General features: G+C 33.2%; 1 protein-coding gene across 4 annotated transcripts in view; it reads right to left on the bottom strand.

Moving 5' to 3' along the window:
- LOC108914522 (zinc finger RNA-binding protein) overlaps positions 1–23189 on the bottom strand; it is a 57619-nt gene extending 34430 nt beyond the window's left edge. For 3 of the 4 annotated variants that reach the window (XM_018720346.1, XM_018720345.1, XM_018720348.1), the window contains exons 1-7: positions 23108–23189; positions 22575–22774; positions 22402–22520; positions 11459–11585; positions 9405–9615; positions 9153–9307; positions 2949–3235 (exon numbers count right to left, since the gene is read on the bottom strand). In XM_018720346.1, coding sequence (XP_018575862.1) covers positions 2949–3235; positions 9153–9307; positions 9405–9615; positions 11459–11585; positions 22402–22520; positions 22575–22774; positions 23108–23166 — 1158 coding nt within the window. In that variant the 5' untranslated portion in view covers positions 23167–23189. The remainder of the gene's footprint in view (positions 1–2948; positions 3236–9152; positions 9308–9404; positions 9616–11458; positions 11586–22401; positions 22521–22574; positions 22775–23107) is intronic. The other variant, XM_018720347.1, reaches the window with a different exon arrangement.
- Between the last annotated feature and the right edge of the window lie 166 nt (positions 23190–23355).

The following is a 23355-nucleotide window of genomic DNA, read 5'->3' on the forward strand; positions in this document are numbered from 1 at the left end:
TGTATATATCGTGGCATAGCAATGTATTAAGGTTAAAAAAAGGCTTAGTAAGGTAAAATAACGATTCGCCACGACCCTACAGACGTCTTTCGCGTTTGGCATGAAATTATTTTGACATAATTAATCTGACGTTTCTAACGACGTTCCAATTTTCTCCCGGTGGGCGTGTCTTAAAGCTTCAATCTTTACGGCTTGTGAAATGGTCGTCTGTCGTCGAGAAGACCCCAAAAAAAAGGCAAAATTAAATATGAAAACGCGAAAAAAAACGTTACAAAAATGCCCCTGATCGACGAAAGATGATCGAATCAACACCTCATGCCAATCCCACGTCACCCCGCGGTTTGCGGGAAAAGAATTTCGTGGGGCAAAATAGACGTTTTCCGGCCTCGCTAGAGAGTGCATTTTAACGTATTTACGGCCACATTTCAAATCCCGCATTTGATTTCGCGGAAAGTTCTACAGCAAAAGCGCGAAATAGGCACCCGGTCGATTAATATGATTATTTTGGGCACAGTTTTAAATAAAATATCATAGAAAATAGGGGAAATAAAAAATAAAAAAGTCGTACCCGCGCGCAATTCGAGGCGATCGGCGACCGTCAGATTTCAGCGGGAGGGCGTGTTGGACTTGTGCGTTTCACACAAAAATTGGGCCGCGCCCCTGGCAGAGCCTGAGGAAATCGCTGCGCGGTCCGGGGGCGAAGCCTTTGCTAACACAAATCGGAACTTTTTCGGAGCGATTGTGCGACGCAGACGGAGCTATCAGATTTTAATATATATATAGATTTTATGCAAAACATTACGACGATAACAAGTTCAGCGCAAGCAGAGGTTGGGTAAATAAATTTAAGAAGAAACATGGTATTCGTCTTCAAGTTTGTGGGGAGAAATTATCTAGCAATCCAAATGTTGTCGAGCCGTTTCTACAAAAAAATTATTGCCAGATCGTACTTTGGTACATGCCAGAGAAAAAGTGGCAAACAGCCCTAAGAACTATTGAAAACTGGTGTGAGGACCATGCTTTGTCAGTCAACCCCAGGAAGACAGAAATGAGGAAGAGAAAACTGGGGCAAATAAAAGCACCAACTCTCCTAGACACTATGCTAAGCTTTGCATCTGATGTGAAATACCTAGGGGTAACACTTGATGCAAAACTAACATGGAATCTTCATTTTGAAAGGCGTATATATCCTATTAGCAGTGCCGCAGAACCGTTGGTAGAACCTAGGGAATGAAACCAAAAGTGGCATGTAGATATACACTGCCATTGTAAAACTAATGTTAGCCTACAAGGCTGTTGTTTGGAGGCCGAAAGTACAGCAGACGACCGCTAAACAGAAGCTCAGCCGGGTACAAAGAATTGCCTGTCTGACCATAACTAGAGCTATGCAAACAATACCCACCATAGCAATGAAGGTAATGCTGTCCTCTGGATATCTAAGAGAAGTGGCCTTGACAACCATGTTTCACCTTAAACACTGCAAGTAAAACCATCAGAATCTACACAGATAGTAGACAAGCATTACTGATCTTATGTAATCATAAGATAATGAGTAGGTCAGTATGGGAATGCCACCAGGCACTGGTCGTGGCCTCATTTTCCAACAGCATATCTGCATGCTGGGGTGCTGGGACATGAGCGGTGCAATGGCAATAAAGAAGCTGACAAGTTAGCCAAGAGTGCATCCGGTCTCAATATTTTTGGACACGGTCCCTCTAGTGTGCTTCCGCTGTCAGCACTTATTAGAATTATTAAAGAAAATAACCAAAAACAGTTTATGAAATGATGGAATGATATAAATAGCTGTCAATGTGCTAAGGAGTTCTTAGAATACCCCAGCTAAGAAATACCTGGCCATGTCTAGGTCAAATTTTTGCCTAGTGATAGGTATTCAAACTGGACACTGCTGGCTAAGGAAGCACCTTCCCAACATGAGGAAGTGTGAAACACCTCTTTGTGGGGAGTTGTGAACAGGAAGACGAGACAGTACTACATGTGCTATGCGAATGCACTGCCGTTTCCTTAATAAGATAATCCGTGTTGAGAGAACGTTAGCCTTCTATGCCCTATATTAAAGAGCAACGTCATCACCTTTTTCTCTGTAATAGGTTGGTTAGTGGCTCAGGTGGATAGATTTCCTAACGGGAGGAGGTACAAGAGGGATTGCGATTTTGAAGATTTAGTCCCATTGTCTTGACTTAAAGACGTGAATCTGCCAGTGAGAACGAAAGGGAACTTGCCGAAATTAATAATATGCTTCAGAAAGTTAGTGCTAAGGACAGCCAATTGATAGTACCAGAATTCTGTGAATGGATACTTGGTGATGAAGAACATTCATTGTTGCATAGTGACGAGAGCAACTCGGAAGAAGTTACTAGGGTTGAGCCAAATGATATATGATGAGGCAATTCGTTGTTTCAGTATATACATACAGTGGACTGAGGACAATAGCGCTGAATTAAATGCTTTGTCTATACTACGAATGCTGCGACAACGCGCAATGGAAGCCAAGCAGGAAAATATTAAACAAACTAAACTTACGGACTTTTTTAAATAATAGAGTGAATTTTCATTTTTCCTTCTTATAACATATTATGAAAATATAAATTTTCGTTTGTATTCAGTATTGTAAATAACTATGAATTTTATTTTTCCTTTACACTTTTTTATGTTTCTATAATTTGTATGTGTGTATCTATATATTTTAGAGAATAAATTCCTACAATACTTAATTTGCATCTGTATTATCTGGAAATTTTAAGGACGTTCCAATAATCGCGATTTTTCACTAATCCGAATCGGCCTGGTTTTAATTGGATAAGCGATGTTTCACTGTACATATCAAAAATGTTTAAATAATCCTATTTTCTTAAAATAAGAAATAACGAAATTCTGATGTGTAAAAAGCTAAGGCTTGTATGTGTACTTATCAACATTAAAAGGAATACCTTTCCATCGTCACTCTTGATTTCTTCGATGTAGTCTTGACCAACAGGTTGAATGTCTGGCTCTGGAGTTTCCTCCTCTTCCTCCTTGGCTGTATCTCCATTACCTGCGGGAATGCCCAGACCTCCTGATTGGACAAAGTTAATTTTTGGAGTGGAGGAAACGGACTTACGGGCTCCACCAATAACCTCGGGTTCCTGGGGAGGGATGGGTTTGCCTAGTTTGGTATGGAGAAGTACCACCTTCTGATGCTTAGCCCCTCGAATATGAGCAGCGTATGCATCATTTCCTAAAAAAAAAAACCAAAAAAAAAAATGACATTTCAAAATTTTTGCATATTTATACGGATTGGGTATTATGGAAAATATCAATTGGGTACAAATATATGTAAATATAGGATGTTTTTTATTTTGCTGTTCCTTAACAGGACAGAATAGAACTCAATATTTTTCAAAAAACTATTAAAATAAGTCACGATACATTCCTGTGAAATATCACAATATACAATATATAATTCAACCACGACATGATACCCCAAAAAAATAGCAGAGATCTTAGTTTTATATTATACACTGAGCTCGTAAAGTTTGGAATAAATTCGATAAATCGTTATTGAAGGGTTTTGACAGGAAATCCTCGGACACGTCAACTTTAGTTTGTAAAATGTCACTTTTTTCAGCCATCGACTTTTTTTTTGTTTTGTTTGTTTTTGAGCTATGACGTCATCGGCAATTTTTTTAAATGGCAACCCATATTTTTTTCCACGGATTTCGATAGAGCACATTTTTCTGAGTATGAATATGTCAAAAACGTATGACCTTCAAGATGGAAGTTTTCGAGATAATAGACAGTTTAAGTTGATTGTAGATGATCATGATATTAATTTGAGCATGCGCAACGGTCAAATTCTACGTATACGTTATGTCCGATACATAACTTAAACTGTCTATTAGGTTCCAAAGTTTCAAGGATGTACCATATACAAGGTATCGAGTGGGTCAAGTTTTTTAATAGCTTATCGAACATTTTGAGAGATTTTAGGAGCAATTTGTTTAATTTTTTAAGTAATAATCAACAACAATTTTAACAAATAAAAAAAGGTTTCTGTGCAAATGATAAATAATTAAAGTAAACAAGAAAATCAGAGGAAATTTTCAAAGTGACCTCCATTCACTTCTTGGCAATATCCCATTCGCCACTGAAACTCCTGCAGAACCTTATGAAGAATATCTGGTTGAATGGCTCGAATTTCATTGCGAATTCTGTCCTTTAATTCTTCAATGGTATTTGGTCTATTGAAGTAGACTTTGCTCTTTAAATAGCCCCATAAAAAGTAGTCTAGGGGAGTGAGATCCGGAGATCTAGGGGGCCATTCGATAGTTCCTCTTCGACCAATCCAACGGTTAGCAAATATTTGGTTTAAATAGTTGCGAACGATCACTGCAAAATGAGGAGGTGCACCGTCTTGTTGGTACCATATCGTGTTATTGGGCAGATCGGGATCTACGTCATTTGGGTAAAGCACCGCAAGTGCAGGGACTAAAACGTCTCTTAAAAATTCAAAATATTTTTCACCTGTTAATGCGCCTTCAATGAAAAATGGACCCAAAATGCGGTTAGCAACAAGGCCAGCCCAAACGTTAACTTTTTGTGGAAACTGACTACGAGTTTCCATTTTCCAGTGTGGATTTTCAGGAGACCAATATCTACAGTTTTGCCGGTTTACTGTGCCGTCGAGATAAAAGGTAGCCTCATCAGAAAAAATAATATTGCGTAAGAATCCGTCGTCATCAATCAGGCGTTGCAACATGGTTTCACAAAACTGTAACCTACGGTCAGGATCATCTTCGTTTAATTGTTGGACCAAAACCACTTTATACGGATGCCATTTGTACAATTTCAAATATTTTAAGACGGAGCTTTGAACTATTCCGTTGTTTGCCGCCACTTGGCGGGTGGGTAAATGGGGATTTTCTTGAAGCTCTAGTAGAACATTCAATTTAACATCTTCTTGTACTGGTGGACGACCCGTTCTAGGGCGATCTCTCGCATGACCCATTTCTAAAAACTTTTGCTCTATTTTACTAACCGTGGACTGTGTAATTGGTTCTCTGTTTGGATATTTGTTATTAAATAAACGGCAAACTTCTACTTGTGTGCGAGCTCTGTCCCCGTAACCGATCATCATCAAAATTTCGATTCTTTCCCTTTCACTCAAACGACGAACCATTTTCAAATAAAATGAATTCTGATAGAATAATGATTAATTAACTTAAAATAAAACACAAACTTGCGAGGACAAACTTCAAAATTCTGACAACTATCAAAACTGTAATTTTTTCAGAGCTTCCTTGATAAATGATTAGTACTTTGTCATCGCTTGTATAATGAATTCTTGAAACTTTGGAACCGAATATCTCGAAAACTTCCATTTTGAAGGTCATACGTTTTTGACATATTCGTACTCAGAAAAATGTGCTCTATCAAAATCCGTGGAAAAAAATATGGGTTGCCATTTAAAAAAATTGCCGATGACGTCATAGCTCAAAAACAAACAAAACAAAAAAAAAGTCGATGGCTGAAAAAAGTCACATTTTACAAACTAAAGTTGACGTGTCCGAGGATTTCCTGTCAAAACCCTTCAATAACGATTTATCGAATTTATTCCAAACTTTACGAGCTCAGTGTATAATTTCATTGTTTAAAATGGCCTACATTGAATAGTAATCAACTGATATTAATATACAAAGAATTTCATCAAAATGCTGCCATAGTATTGCAATTGTATACCAAGAGTTTTCCTTTGTGATTTTCTCCTACAGCTCACAGGTTTGTTTATGTTGTTTTAAGTATACTTAACAGTACTAATTTTAAGTGTACTTAACATTATTAACAATCCAATGAAAATTATTTTTCGTAACTACAGATGTTCAAAAATAGTAATTTTATAAAAATCCGTCCATTCACATGTTAATTTTGTGAACCACTGTCCATGTGAAAGGTAACCAATACCCTGTGCACTGTTGGTTACCATATTTATCTAACAATAAGAGAGGCACGGTACTTAACAGAATCGTACTCAACTCATAACTAATTATTTCAATTTTTGATTCTTGCTGTTCCATGCTATTATTTTATAGGTCTGCCTGCCCTGTAAGTTGTAGTCAACATGTATATTTAAATATTTATATGAGTATTCTAATTTATAGATATACAAGCATTAAGTGTTTGAATTAAACAAAAGAAATAATAATTTTGAAATAAAAAGATCATTTTCTAAACAGAATATTCAGTGCTTTGTCTATATCTTAGAGACAACAGATTGGTCACCTGTGTATGATGTGTCACCAAATAATGTAAATGAGCAATGGTATATTTTCTCAAATATATTTATGTATTATTTCAATGAAAGCTTTCCAGTTAAAAAAATACATAAGACATTAAAAAATAATAATAAGAATGTATACATGAAGGATGAGGAGCTTATTTTGTGTAAAAATCAATTACATTTTGCATATATGTAGCACGGTCGATATAAGATATGAAGATACATACTTACAAGATGGTGAAAAAAGAATAATAAACTTTTAGAGAAAAAAGCAAGTAGCTATCAAAGCAGAATACTCAAGTCTGATAACAAATCAAAAACAGTTTGGGAGGTACTCAAAAAATATTAAAGGAAATGTTATTCAAACATACCAACCCATTGAAATTGACGGTAGTGCAAAGGAAGTAGCAGATAAATATAATAGGTTTCTAGTAAATTATGTGAATGAAATGATTCAAAACCAATGTCATATTCCTTTTACTTATAAAATTAAATATAACAAAAGTGTCATACATTTAGAACAAGTAACAGTTAAACAACTATTAGAAATATCAAAAAAATTGAAAAATAAAATGTCCAGAGTAGATGAAATACCTAAAAAAATTGTTAAATCATGTACGAGTCAAATAGCATCAATTATGGTTTATATCATTAATAATTCTTTAAAATTCAGTATCTTTCCTAATGAATCGAAAATTGCTCTTATTAGACCATTACACAAAAAAGGTGATCACACAAAATTTGAAAATTTTCGATCAATTAGTTTATTACCGTTTTTCAAAACTTTTTGAATTAGTTATGAATGACAGAATTGTTAAATAACGAGCGTTCAAATAAAAACGTGGTTGAAGTTGGCTCTGACACATTGGACGTAGGGAGTAGCTTATAGCGACCAACTTAACCTCATTTCTCAACGAGCTGTATAGCAGCTGTCAGTTTCAATAACGTTAATGACTTTATTTTAAAGAATAATCGTGATAACAATAACAAACAATTAAAGGAGCTTTTTTTAACACTGTGTGGCAGGTACCGACTGATACTCCCACCGTTTGTGATAAAACACGTACAGAAGTTCTTGGCGCATTTTCCATTATTTGTTGGACATTTTCTTTTAATTCTTCAGTCCGCTTTTTAGGTCGGCCGCTTCCTTCTTTTCTTATTACACTGCCCGTTTCACGAAAAACATTAACACAACGCTGAACTGCACTTTGAAAAATTTTGTACTCAACAACGCCGGGAAATTGATTTTGAAATTCTACGAAACATTCCCCAATAGAATACTTCCATATTCCATCAATCTTGTGTCCATTTCTAAAGTAGGACTCTATGATAAACACTTTTTGTTCTTGAGAAAACACCATTTTAAACGCTTTTTAAAACGAAAATATTCAAATTGATAGCGGCGATATAGCGCTTTGACAGATGACGTTTAAGTTCATTTGCTATACGCTACGCCCTACGTCCAAATTTTCAGAACCAACTTGACCACGTTTTTATTTGAACGCTCATTATATAACTGCAGAAAATTTTTCATTAAAAATCAACATGGATAGCAAAAAGGCAAATCTACTCAAATAGCGGTATTTCAATTAATTAACATAATACTAGATTCACTAGAAAAAGGAGATTCCTATGGGCACTTTTATTGACTTATCAAAAGCGTACGACTGTAAACCAGCGGTCGGCAACTGGCGGATCATGGTCCAGATCCGGACCGCGAAAGGTTAGAAACTGGACCGCCAAAAATTTTTTGAAAGTATAATTACTCAAATTATTTAAAAACATATTTTTCTATAGATAAAAATACGTTTGACTGCAACCCTGATCATTTTTTAATGGTTAGTAGGTTAGTAAAAAAAACTGACTCAAGACCGAAAATGTAATTTCTCCCATTGATTTTTTAATACAAATATGCCTATCGCATTTCATATTATTTTGAGTGCAAATTAAAACAAAAAATTAATAAGGAATATGAATTTTTTTCTGGACCTCGTTAAAAATTTTCAAAAGTATCCGGACTCCGCCTAAAATTAATTGCCGACCCCTGGTCTAGACCATAATATATGAAAAACTGGATATATGGCATTCGTGATTCCGCTCTAAATTCAATAAAATAAGTTCTATTTAATGCAAAAAAAGCGAATATTTGTAAACTGATATTTTCACGTTCGACCTTTGTTTTACATTCAACAAATTAGTGAAAAATGACTAGGTACCTTAAATTGTAGAAAAAAACATAAATTTGCTACTTATTTGCAATTCGTCAATTTAGCTTCACTTCTTTCGAGTTACTTCTTTGATATTATCTTTCTACATGCCCCCATCATAAAGCTCAATAAAAGGTCTAATTTTTTTAAATTTTCAGGTTTTATTATCTAATTCGACAGGAGTATAAGAAGAGGATAATAGTATGTGAATCACCTTGCACATAGACACAGTTTATTGGTGAAGATGGCAAAATCAAGAATTATAAATATATATTTTTTAAATATTTCAAAATTTCATATAAAAAGTACATATTAAGAGTTCTATAAGCAACATAAATGGGTCAGATTTTTTTAAAAAGTTAATATTCTCGAAAAACTATAAAAAAGAAACCATTTTTTTATGTTATTTACAAACACGTGCTAAATATAAATGTAACAAAACTTTCTGCTCTGTATCTCGAAACAGTGGTGGTGTTCAAGCTGTGCAATTTTAAGTGACATCAATGATAATTATTTAAAAAGTAATATGAAAATTAAAGTAAAAACTACATAATACACAGGTTGATTAGAAAATTTAAAATACACTTTTCGATATTCAAACAACCTTTTCTCATACATCAGAAGATATAATTTATAAAAATAAAAATAACTAGATACTATTTTTAACTTACCAGTGCACGTTACATCACATAACTGACACCTAAGTGAATTTCCTGCTCTATTTTGACTTGTAACTGCAACCGATGCGGCCATTTTAGTAGCAGCTTCGCGCTTTTTGTGTTTTTGACCTTCTAAATGTTCACGATAAGTTTGAGGACCAGCACAGCTAAAATCAAATATATATAATTTAATTAGTATTAACACATATACCAACATATTAAGTATGTCCCCTTAATACATATAAATATTACTAGTTTCCTTACCTAATTTTGCAGACATCACAATAATGCAATTGTTGTGGCTTAGGGGGTGCCTTAGCTCTCATGTTTTTAGCACCAAGACCTCCTTTTTTATATCCTTGCCATCCTCCAGTTTTTTGTTGCGCGGCACCACCAGATTGCTGGGCGACATACATGGTTGCAGCAGAATAGAGGGCAGCGTCGTATCCTGAATATGTTGTTGTTGAATTAGCTTCTAGAGACAAACAACAATTGTGAGGAATGGAAATGAAGATTAGTTTGACGACCAGGTATATTAATAGGTACAACTGCAGTGATGCGGACAATCAGATATGATTTCTATTTCATTAGTAGTTTTAAAAATAAACTGTCTCCATCTCTAATCTAGGTTTTGCCTTTTTTTTTAATATTTACAAAAAACAACATAACATTTTTAAAAAATAAATTATTAGACGTTAGGAATAGTTTGAACACAAAATCACTGAATTTGATATACAGGATGAGTTTTTAAGCCTTTCATGCTTGGTGTCCACATATGAGGACACAAGTTTAAAAAATAATAAAAAATATAATAACAGTATTATTGGTATATTTACGACATAAGGCTTTTTTTCGGGACTGAATATTGGTGAAAATCGGACTTGTAGTTGCTATTTTTATCTCTTTTGATTTTAGTTATCATAATATGGTAGTTTAAATCTCCTCATTCACTCATACTACACATGACAACATACGACTTCACTTGCGAAAAAAGCCTATAATGTTCGCATTTGTGTTCTATATTATTATATTTCAACACTAGCAGCAACATCTGCACGATCTCTATTGATGCATATTCCCAACTCTTCTCAGTACTCTAACATATACGGTTCTTTGGGCAGCCACATAGGTCTAGTGTATTGAACCCTTTATTTTATGTGTTTTTGGCGAAATTTGGTACAAAATAAAGAAAACATTTTACCAAAAAATTCTTCAGATAATAATGTTCAGTAAATACCAAGTACTAAGGGCAGGAAAGAAGAAAACAAATCTAAAAATTTCCGTTGTTTCTTGGGCCACTAACAGACAAGGAACTGGAAGAATTGGCAAACATATTTGAAGATGGCTTTGGACTCTCAAATGAAAATTTAAATGAAGAATTAGATTCTGAATATAATCCGGAAAAGGATAGTAATAGTGAAAGCGACGATAGCAGAAGTCAATATACTGAATACAATGTTCCAGAAATTGGACAAAGCACTGAATTGGAGATGCTTGAAGGACAGGAAGTAGTCAGTTCAGAACAGTTGGAAGAAATAGTAGAAGAGCCGAAAATTATGGAAAACACATATTATTAAAATACAAAAAAGGGGGAAAAGCTAAGAAAGTTTCTTTCCATATAACACATCAAACAAAACCAAAAAAGGAAAAGGTTGTTCCGAATCGGAACTAGATTCTAGGAAAAGAAAATCCTCTGGCGGTAAATATTCCAGAGTGTTGAAAACCACATAAAATTGTTAGCGATGGACCCAACAAACCCTATATGGCTATCCTCTACAGGGAACGTGCTATCCAAATATGTAAAAATATACAGGGTGTTCCATTTAACTTACAAAGTTAACATCTGCGGCCGTTTTGTTTGAACTTCATTTGTTTTTCTAATATAATTTTCAAAAAATTCATAAAAAATCGTGCAACTTTTATATTTAACATTTTTTTTTATAACTCTTAAAACAAAAAAAGTTAAAGGGGGGTCAAAATATAGTGAATCACCCTATACAGGCCTGAGGTGAACATATGTATCTGATGATGTTCTTTGCAATGGACTCATTAAAAATGAACCAAGTTGTTTGTTAATTTTCTGCTACTCTACTAGAATACAGAAATATAGCAAAGCAATTCTATTTAAAAACAAACACTTTTATTCTGTAATGGTCGCCTATCACAATACATTAATTAAAACGAAAAAAGGAAAATAAAACAACAATGCAAAATGCCATTATTGAGGTACTGAGAAATGCTCATTGTATTCATAAAGTTATGTAAGCAATGTGATGATATGATTAATGTATAATAAATAAAAACCACAATGTACTTACGTTTAGCTTGTGTTGTAGGTTGAGCAGCTATAGTTGTCTGAACAGCTGGTTGGGCATATGTTGCTTGATATCCAGTTGCGTTAGCTTGGTATGTTCCAGTGTACTGAGCTGGTTTTGCCGCTGCAGTCTAAAATAAGATATTAAAATTATGATTTGTAAATTTACTATGATCATACGTCGACTAGATAATAAATTTTATGAACAGTAGAACCTTGTTTAATAGTTCTTGACGTGACCACCCGGTTGTTGGATAACGATAAGATATCTGTAGGGTGTCCCAACTAAGAGATGTCACGTTATTAATGATTTTTTTAAATGGCAAAAGCAAAAGCACACAGATATACTCGACGACCAGAAGTTTGTAGGAGAATTAACCGTTTTCAGATGAGTTTCGGGAAATAGCCGCTCAAGTTTTTTACAGTTTATAGCTGCCCCTTTGTCCACAGCGACATTCATTTGTCAAACTACTCCGTCTGCAAAGGATACAATAGGAAGGGTTATTTACCATTTTCCTCAAAACTACATTTCTGAAATTGGTATACACGATTGCGCAAAAACTATTTAACTGATTGAGTTCCCCCTTGGTAGAAATTTTGATAACTTTATTACCTTCTATATGACGGAAATTGATTTTGCAAAATTTAAAAAAAAACTATTTTTTAAAAACAATTTCTGCAGAAATTTCACATGAAAATTTGATTTTTGTCTTTAAATACGTGCCGCTTTTTCAAATTAGCATTATTTCCATTTTTCTCAACGTCACATAGTCACATAGAAACTACACGTTTTAAATAAGAAAATTTTTGTATTTTGATGCAGATCAAATTTCATGGGGAGCTACACCATATTGGAAGTCTCGTCACAATCTTGCTGTAACTCTCTACTACTGCTCCACCATTTTGACAATGAATTCAAAATATATATTTTTTAATACTTAAATATTGATTCATTTTCCTCCATCTAATTATATGTCCCCTTAAAAGAATGTGTTAATAGATCAATTTGGTTTAAAAACTGTAGTTTTAGTCTTGTAACATTTGTTTACTGCAATTTTTTTTATTTTTTCAAAATATTAATTTGAAACCAAATTAACAAAATAACACATTTTTGAAAATTACAAGAATGGTATAAGAATAATCCTCAACTTGCTGTATCTTGGGAATGACTAAAAATAAATATTTGAAATTTGTTGAAAAATAGTGAAAAAAAAACTAGGATCGACATTTACAAAAAAAAAAAATCATCGATCTCATCATATCTCCCAATTGGGGCACCCTGTAGGTATACATTGTTTTTATAAAAAGTGCCCAACTTATAATCATAAAATTATAGACCCTCAATCTGAAATAACCCGATTTTATTTATACCATGTCAATAGGTTTCTGGCATAATTATGAGGATTAATTTTTATTGTAAAATACATTTACTACCTTTGTGGAATATTACCGACACATTTTGATAAAAATTGTTTTTTTTTTTGGTCCTGCAGATAGACATAGAAACAAAACATATAAAAAGTATGTATGCACAACTTCTAGGTTACTATATCTTTAATTTGTTGTGCCTGAACATCAGCACCCACATCAATTTTGAAATTAAAAATTAAAGTACAGGATGTCTGGTAAGTATACGACATACTCTTTCGAGTGTATAGGGGAGGTCAAAATAACTAGGTTGTTACTAAAAAAAACCTAGTGTCCCTTAACCCCAGCGGGGTACCCAAAGGGATACCCAGCGCTTTACCTTGCTCTAACTTTTGAACCGACGTTATGTAGTCCATAGAGGCTCATAAAACCATACTACTGTAAATGTTTGTCAGGGAAGTCAGGAACAGACTTGCTACCACAATCGTTGAGCCAAAATTGACAAGTGTCATTTTATAGAGCTGAAAACTGAATTTTAAAATACTTTGGATATTCCTCTTTAAAAAAGGTACTCAAAATTTGTTTCAATAAAATTAGTAGTTTTCGAAAAAATTAAGTTTTTGTATACTTAATACGTTTAAACACCGACCTTCAAAATTTATTTATCCAACACTTGTATATAATGATACTTTAATTTCTTTAGTTTTAAAGGAATAATATGGCTATAACTCACTAGTGAGTTATGAAACCCTTGGTTACAGACACAATTTAGGTTGACACTCGCATCCTTTGTAATATTTAAAAATACATTAGTTTCCTTAAATTACTTTTTCTGACATTGACAACTTGAAATTTTAAGTTACTTTTATTAACACACTAGTACTATAAATTACTATTAATTATCAAGTTTATTAACAAACTATTTAAACACAATAACTAATATCATTGGCGGCGTGTTAACATTGATTGAATGTGTTCTGCTAGGGTTGTTACATTTGTTGAATTGAATTCCGGAATATTAAGTGCCCGGAATCTGTAAATGGCGCCGAAAAATTTTTAAAATTTTCAAGGTCATGCATTTTCCTGACACTTCTCAATTTCAAGGAACAATCCATTTAAGTATACAAAAATACAGATTTTCACAAGAACGATTTGTGAAATTGATACCTTTTTGAAACATCTATTCACGAATTACCACCTACTGACGTATAAATAAATTGGAATAAACTAAATATATTTTATTAAATTATTGAATATTGTTTATAAACAAAAAAATCGTTTGTGAAGTTTACTAATGATTTTTTCTTTATCTTTTTTTTTATATATATGGTACATATATTATATTCCGAGAATTATACGCGCAAATCCGAGACCATACAGCTAATTTCCAGTACAATCACAGAAAATCCAGGTCATACTTATATTTTTTTTACTTTTATTATACTTCTTCACAAAAATATGGACGACGAACAAGAAAATGTATCAAAAGACAATCCGACAAAGAAAAGAATAATTTCATTCGATAAATAATTTTATATATATAGGATAGGTACTTGTTAGTTTTCATTGTAATAATTTTATAGATATTTTATACATGTATAACTATTAAAAAAAATTAAATTCTTTAAACTTATTTTGCACCAAAATTAATTAATTATTGAAATGATGAAGTAATTAATTAATTTATTAAATTAAATAAAAACTAAACATTTACGGGACTATTTTGCTTCTAAGGCGAAAATGACTATAATATTCGTGTTTAGCCACCCCAGATTAAGCACAAAAGAATTTTTGTACGTGGTCCAGAAGCCGAGATATCAAAGATTTTGCAAGCACGAGCCATTTAGACTTCACGTCATCAGTTTGTATATGAAGTTGCATATATTAAGGAGCGTAGCTCGCGTCGTAATAAATAATAATTATAAGCTCCTAGATTTATTTTAGCGCGAGTACATTTGGATTCTTTAACTATTTTGTTGATATTTAATATGATTAAATACATAAAATTGTATGTGTTCTACAGCTCCGCAGCTCTTATGGTAAAACCGCCACTGAATAACATCATAACTAATAATTGGTATTAAAATAATAAATTTTGTCATTATTACATCTCATTAATGCTGACATGCATCTAACTTATGAACAAGCACTCGGCAATTGTGTGGAGGCAAGAAGAATATATTCTGATACATATCCAAATCACGCAAGGACATTAACAATTAAATGCTTTTTTTTCTTGTCTACTTGAGCAGATTTTCGAAATAGGCGCAATGTACCTCTATACATTTCCTTATCCGATGGATGTTTTCTCGTTGTACTTGTACCTGAAACAAACACTCCAGAACTGTCTCTAATTTTGTGACAATGGTACTTTATTCTTCCTATCAAGTCCTCCCTGGTGAGAGCTGGCGTCGAATACACAAGCCTCTTTACAAAAATGTTTCTAAATTTAATGGCTTTCTAGCGGACTAATAATTTTTAAGAAATTTAAATATGCGACCAAATTTTCTTGTCTCCAAAGACAAGGGTGCCCATGAAAAATTGTCTTAAGGGGGTTCCCTGTCAAAAAGCGTAACACCATCAGATTCCACGTCAGAAAACCCCTTTGTACCAAATTTAGTGATTCTCATACAAGGTTCTGAGATATAAAAAAAGATTCTTTTTAGGGGCAGATTTCAGGGGGGACGATTCAATTTCGAGCAGGCCGAAGCGGCCGCGCTCTCTGCTTCCCCCACCACCACCCGTACGATTTTATTGAATTTCTCGCTTGCATAAATAACTTTAAACATGTTTTAAAGTATGTTGCCAATGAAGAAAAGTATTGTAATCTTAGACCTGGTAAGTACTCGGAATACCAAAGGTATTTTTCGAAAAATTAGCCCGGATGTCCCAGTACATTTAGTGTAAATGACGTCTATAACTACGTAACTAATTGATCAATTGATCTGTTTTTTTTTAAAGAAGCGTCTTTCCAAGAACTTTTAAAACCTGCTTTAAAAAATTTGTTTGATTAAATATTCACAAAGTTCTAATTGTTTATAAGTACAAAAATTCGACCAATGTTTAAACAAGTGCCAGAGCTCTCCTAATTGGCGGATTCGAATTTTTCAAAAAAAGTTTGAAAGCCTGAGAGCCCTTCTATATGTGATTAAATTTTCAAGTATCTAAAGGCCTTGGTTTTTGCTGTGTAAAATTTTGAAAATTTGCATTTTTTTTTTAAATCTGGATTGCAAAATTATTATGCAAAATCTATCGAACCTATTTTGATGAAATTTGGTGTGATGATTCTACATAACATGAAGTTTTCTTGAGCCAAGTATAAAGGTCCTATACCCAATTTAAATACCCAAAAAAATTCCCTAAAAAGTATTGTTTTTTAACCCCATTTTTGTGATTTTTTCGATTTTTACCATAATAATCATGATTCATTCGATTTGTAACCAGTCATGTATTGTAAAAAATTTAATTACAAACATTTTTTTCCTCTTCCATTTTTGCCTAAAATCAACTTTTAAAAAGATACATAATTAAATAGGAAGAAAAATATGACATTTTTCCAATTTTTTTAACATATTGTGCCGCCAAAAGTTAAGCCCACGTTTTTTTTATGCACATAGAAAAATTTTCATTTCTAGTGATATTTGAAAGCCAAAAAGCCAAAAATCTCCGTGGATATACGATTCACACAAGCCAAAACAGATACCGCCTGGTCTATTAATTCCAACGACAAAATTTTAACGTTTTTTTGTTTAAAAATTGTTGCTATCACAATACATTTGTTTCAGTATCCATCGTACTAATTTCAGATTTCATACTGTTAAAAATGACTGCAAAGGAATATACCGAACTGATCAGACTTTAGCTTTTGAATTAGATATATCAAACAGGGTGTAACTTTGTGTGGGGGTCATATACCATACAAAAGCTTCCTTTGACCTTTAGAACATGTTAATCCAAGCGAATTAGTTGTTTTTTTTTTAAATCAGGCTTAACTCAAATTTTATGATCTTAAAATTAAGTAAAAAATACACAGAATAAAAGCCTTGTGTATTTTTAGAGGTCGAGTGTCATATTGTTTATAACAAAAGAAAAAATATTTACATACTTTTTTTTTTTTAGTTTTTCGCTTATATCTCCAAAAATAAGCCTCTAAAAGACATGTGGTATTGTTATCGATTTTCTACCTGAGGAAATTTGCTACAAAGATAGGCTTTAGCAAAATGTCGCAAAAATTTTGTTACATTGCAAAATTAGCAGTGGAAAAAAATGTGCAAAATTTTCAGAATTAAATAAAAAGAACAAATTTGACTGAAATTGGATGAAACTACAGGAAAAGATCAGGGGTGCGTCTGTGCAAATTTCAGATTTTTAAGTTGCAAAATAAAAGTTACTAACAAAAAAACAAAAAAAAAACGGTAGCTAGTCCTTATCTCGGCAATTTTTTAATATACAGATTTCAAACTAATTGCATCAAATAGTGCTTAAAAAACATGAATTAAGAAAAAAAAGGATCTCGATCCCACCAATAAGAGCCGAGATAATTTTTTTTTAAACAGTTACCATGTTTTAATTGTATTGCTAGAGAAAGTTTTTTATTTTTATAAGAATATTAAAAGTAAAATAAATATTTAATGTATAATATATTTTAGACATTTTTCAAGTTAATGGTTTACGTTGTAGAGCACGTGACTTTAATGTGGCAAAATGGCAAAATTCATCGAAGTCTAAATTTGCGAACACACAAACCGTTCGTCGAAAAAACCGACTCGAGGTGGATCGTGACGCGCCCTGTGTGCGCGGTTCGTGCGCATCTAGAAAACCCCGTACTAATCAAGAGAACTTGCTGCAAACGCGCGGCGTGCGCTCGGAGCGAAGCGCAGATGTATACGCACCTTTACAAACGTTTACTTGGTCACTTCTTGGTCGAATCCATTCAAAAAAAATTCAGCGTATAAAGGAAGTCTTCTACTTTACAACGAGACTAAGTTTATTCCAAAATATTAAATAGAACAGCCAAAATATCGTTTAAAGAAAAAAAATTATCTCGGCTCCTATTGGTCGGATCGAGACGCTTTTTTTTTCTTAATTCATGGTTTTTTTAAATACTATTTGATGCAATTATTTTGAAATCTGTACAGGGTGTCTCATAATTAGCTGCCAACCCTGAACAGGCCGATTCTATGATCAAAACTAAGTAAAAAAGTTCATATGAACATGGGTCCGGAAATGCTTCCTAAGGGCACAGGGACCCATTGAAGAGGGAGGAATGGAAATCATTTTTTTGCAATATCTCTCAATCGCGTTGTGATAAATGAATGAAATTTGGTATACACAGCTAAATTTTGATGAGCAATTTGATGGACTAATCCATTTATTTCCACAAGGTCCATTGGGGTGGGTACGGGGGGGCCCTTGGTACTTTGCGTGTGTAACTTTTTCATCTTTGACTTTTTAACAAATTGGACAGCAAATTCCGTTTTCCCGAACTGTTTTACGTTAAAAAGGTACTCTTGTTTCAAATCGTTATCTTTAACGGTTTCTGAGAAAATCGCTCTTGAATTAATCCCACTTTGGTCAATTTCATAGTAATTTAAACAAAAAATAATAATAATAATTTTCCTTTCCTCTCTTTTCCATTTAAAGGATTAATTTTTATTTAATTTAATTTTTTATTATTATTTTTTTATTAAAACTAGATTAAATTGAAACAAAATATTTTTTTTTGTTTAAATTACTATGAAATTGACCAAAGTGGGATTAATTCAAGAGCGATTTTCTCAGAAACCGTTAAAGATAACGATTTGAAACAAGAGTACCTTTTTAACGTAAAACAGTTCGGGAAAACGGAATTTGCTGTCCAATTTGTTAAAAAGTCAAAGATGAAAAAGTTACACACGCAAAGTACCAAGGGCCCCCCCGTACCCACCCCAATGGACCTTGTGGAAATAAATGGATTAGTCCATCAAATTGCTCATCAAAATTTAGCTGTGTATACCAAATTTCATTCATTTATCACAACGCGATTGAGAGATATTGCAAAAAAATGATTTCCATTCCTCCCTCTTCAATGGGTCCCTGTGCCCTTAGGAAGCATTTCCGGACCCATGTTCATATGAACTTTTTTACTTAGTTTTGATCATAGAATCGGCCTGTTCAGGGTTGGCAGCTAATTATGAGACGCCCTGTATATTAAAAAATTGCCGAGATAAAGACAATAATGTAATTAGACCTAATGTAGAATTAAACCTTTTCGATATCTTGACTTGGGCAGAAAATATACGCGCTCGCGTTTTCGACTTTATAATTTTGCAATAGGCCGCCATTTTGAAATTCGGGGTCCGAATTGCGAATATTTGTTGAGCACCTCAACGGTTATCTTTTCCTGTAGTTTCATCCAATTTCAGTCAAATTTGTTCTTTTTATTTAATTCTGAAAATTTGGCACATTTTTTTTCCACTGCTAATTTTGCAATGTAAAAAAATTTTAGCGAGATTTTGCAAAAGCCAATCTTTCTAGCTTTCCTCAGGAAGAAAATCGATAACAATACCTCATGTCGATTAAAGACTTATTTTCGGAGATAAGCGAAAAACTGAAAAAAGAGCAATAATTTTGTTTTTTCTTTTGTTATAAACAATATGACGCTCGACCTCTACAAATACACAAATTTAGGCTTTTATTCTGTGTATTTTTTACTTAATTTTAAGCCCCTTAAAATTCGAGTTAGGCTCGATTTTTTAAACAGCCATGTGTTTGGTCTAATTCGCCCGGATTATGTATCAATATTTTATTTTGTCAAATTCCATCGTAAAAACTAAACGCTTTTTAACCTTTTTTTTAGTATTTTTTTTTAGCCCACCGCTGAACAAGCTAGTGTAACCTCAAATAGCGCCACATCACTCGTCCCGAGAACGATGTGAGTGTTCAACAAAGCAAACAACAAAAAAAAAAATCAAACAGTAATCAATAACGACAAATGAAATACACAATAATAAATAGTCTGTTTACTAACGTGAATTTTATAACACTTCTATCAATTTGTTCCTGATCAATATTATTGTATTGGCATTCAAAGCTCGCATAATCGCTTAAATGTGTAACTTGCCACTTTTAACTACAGTGTAGGAAAGTACCGATGGTCTATCAGAAGTTACGTGAGAGCGATAAAGTAAGCCATAGAAATTCATGTGATAGACAAGGATGGCTATAATGAAGGCGTCTAATAGTTAACGCCCATTTCGCCCTTCCACAAATAAGAAGTGGATCGTATTTGTGGATAAATTGGTAAAAATATGGTCCAATTAAATAGACATACAAAATGCCATACCAAACATTTACAGAAAAAAACAGATTGATTTTGGGTTTGGTGCATTACTCTTGGATTATTGTCAGACCAATAGCGGCAATTGTGGCGTATTACCGTACTATTATTGTGAAATCTACTTTCACCACTCCATAAGATATTATTAAATAAATTATTGTTTTCTTCATAGAGCACTGAAAATTGAGCTATAAAATAAAGTCTCCGTTGCTCATCATTAGCTCTTAAATGTTGGACGAGGTGAATTTTATAGAGGTAATAGTGATTGTCTTTCAAAATTCTGAGGCAAGATGTCATAGAAATGTTAGATTCGGCCTGAAGTTGCCTTAGGGAAGTCTTAGGATTATTATTAATAAATTTGTAACGCTTGAGCTGTATTCTCATCATTCCTAACAGTTTTAATTCGATGTCATTTAGGTTTAGAAAAACTACCATAATTTAGTAAATTTTGGCATAAACTTACACAAATGTTTTCCTATCCGGCCAAGGCTTCATTGGAAAATGTATAGCATATAACCGTCGTGTAGCAGCAGCATTTCATTGAGCTTCGCCAAATATTAATATCATATCTAATTTATCTTGATTTGAGTAATGCATTATGTAAAAATATTTTAATAACTAGTATAGTTAAATTGAAAGACGCAACCTGATATAAAAAATAATTATTGGAAAACTAATATGTGTCATACTTGTTTTATTTCAAACAAATGACATGAGCCATGACTTAATTTTTTAATAATATTTAATAAAATATGGCTAGTCTCTGAACCTTATAAGATTACCATTGTAGAGATGTTTTAAAATCTTATGAGCTTTGATCTTCATATGCGCAGAAACATAATTCCAACCGTCGCCTAAATTATTCTACGTCTTAAAAACATTACACCTGTTATTCACATGCTCTCTCGAGCTCTAGCGTAAACAAGCCTTTGATCCGATTACAAATATAATAAAATGCCCTATTGTTCATTATTTTAATTTAAACTATAAAAATATATATAACGAACGTTCGCCAGTTGACTTTATTGATGCCCGAGCGCCTTAGTTCATGTCTACTTGGAATAATGCACATGGTCTAGTTCTGAGTCAATGTTTTCACAACGTGCTTATTAGAATTATGGGGATACGCCACGCCTTTCGCGCATTTCGCGGCTCAAGAGATATTAAAAGACCTATACAATTTTTTTTCTATACCATTATATCATTTGTTTTTTTTATAATTTATTGTTTGTTAGTTAGCCAGGGATCAAAATTTTTTTTAGTATCCCACGCCATCTATACAGAAAGATTTGAACTAACAATTCTAACTGCAATTTGAAACTATTGGAGGGACCTAACAACCCCAGTTTCCGGAACTAAAATAAATTTCTTCATTTCGGAGATATTGGCAGCAGGAGTGTTAAATGGCCCACCCTGTATATTCTAAATACGTCCACTGTAAAATCATCGTAGTGGGACGATGACGATAAGTCTCCGCCTCCAGCTGTAACACCCTTGCACCCGACCCCGCAGCATACCCAAGCAGTGTAACAAATTACCTTGACCACAATATTTTTATTTTTGCAGTCATTAGTTCACTGGCAATTAATTAAAAAATTGAAATGAATCTAACAGACAGTTGTGATGTGGTAGAACTTTGCCTTAATTGCACCGTCTGTTAATCAACTAGTTCAATTAAAATTAAGCCCATCTAAAATCTTACCACCATTCTTTTATTTAGTAACAGAGAGGAGTTATATAAATATGACGTTTTCTGTAATAAAATATTCATAATCTAGTACACCACAGGTTGATAATGGTGTACAATTCAAATAAAAAATTTTAAAATCAAAAATTAATGTAAGCAGTTATTAGCAAAATTGCTTTAACTGTTCGCATTAACTTTCATTGTATGATAGTATTCAATGACAAAATACACATTTTTTTATTGCAAGCACTTCATTGCCATAAAACAGCTTATAAAGTCATTATTAAAACAATATGAAACATGGAAAACTTCGGAGTATCAAATAATCAAGGATTAGTAAAGAGAAGTTTTACTGTATACATTTTATTAAAAAGGTAGAATTTAACTTATGGATATTTATACTTTTTCAGTTTGATATAACAGTAGTTTTAGGCAAAAAAGAAACTACTGTTATAACAAACTGAATAAGAATGAAAAACAATAATATGAGGTTTAAAAAGCATATTTCCACCACTAGGAACAACCTGAAGTTGATATACGATGTTTCTGAGAATGAAAACAAAAGAAAACTTACCGCTGCTTGTGCTTGCTGCTGACCAGTTCGTTGAGTATATGTTGTCGCATAAGTAGCGGGCTTAGCTGCAGCTGCTGCTTGATCGTAACCTCCTGTATACCCAGCGGCTGCTGTTTGTCCTAAAAAGCAATCCGGAATAGTATTAAATAAAAAAAATAGTAATAAAATTTTACCGTAACCGTATTCGTAAGCCGGCGTCGCACCGGTACCAACTGCTGCATAAGTTCCTTGAGAGGCAGCAGCAGCCTGATACGCTGTATCGTATCCTGCTGCCCTTTGAGTTCCGTAAGTGGCTGCAGCTGCTGCTGTGGCTGGAGTTGCTACAGCATAGCCAGCCTGGCCGGCTTGATATGCCGCTCCAGTAGCTGTTGCACTAAAATATAATACTTGGATTTTTTCACAAAATTTCGGAATATTATTTATCAGTAACACATAAAGAGCGCAATATCAAGATAAAGATGCATATAAAAATGGAATAACATATAAAGAACTTAAAAACTTGATTATATAGAAGATGATACGCCCGCCTAAATGGACGATAGTGAAGTTATTGATCGCACAAAATGCCGGCGCCATTTACTCAAGGACGCCGGTTATGACAATAACTTAAATCATTTTCTTTCAAAAGCTATTAATGGAAATAAGACAAAAATAACATAGCTTTACAGCAGCTTTTATATGTTAAATACAAATAATATTTGCTTACCTATATTGCGTTCCACCGTGAGTAAAACCGAAATAATTATTCGTAGCCATTTTACACATACACGCTGACAAACTTGCTAACAACTGGCGCACTCTGGCGTTAACTGTGTATTTTGCTGCAAAGGAAACAGGAAGTACTATTGAAACAAAAGCTGAATTTAAATATAATTAAGATTTTATAATTTATTATTTACTTTTTTAGAACAGTGATTTATTATTATTATTATTATTATTATTATTATTATTATT

The sequence above is a fragment of the Anoplophora glabripennis genome, unplaced genomic scaffold (assembly GCF_000390285.2).
Source record: "Anoplophora glabripennis isolate ALB-LARVAE unplaced genomic scaffold, Agla_2.0 scaffold1005, whole genome shotgun sequence".
NCBI lineage: Eukaryota > Metazoa > Arthropoda > Insecta > Coleoptera > Cerambycidae > Anoplophora > Anoplophora glabripennis.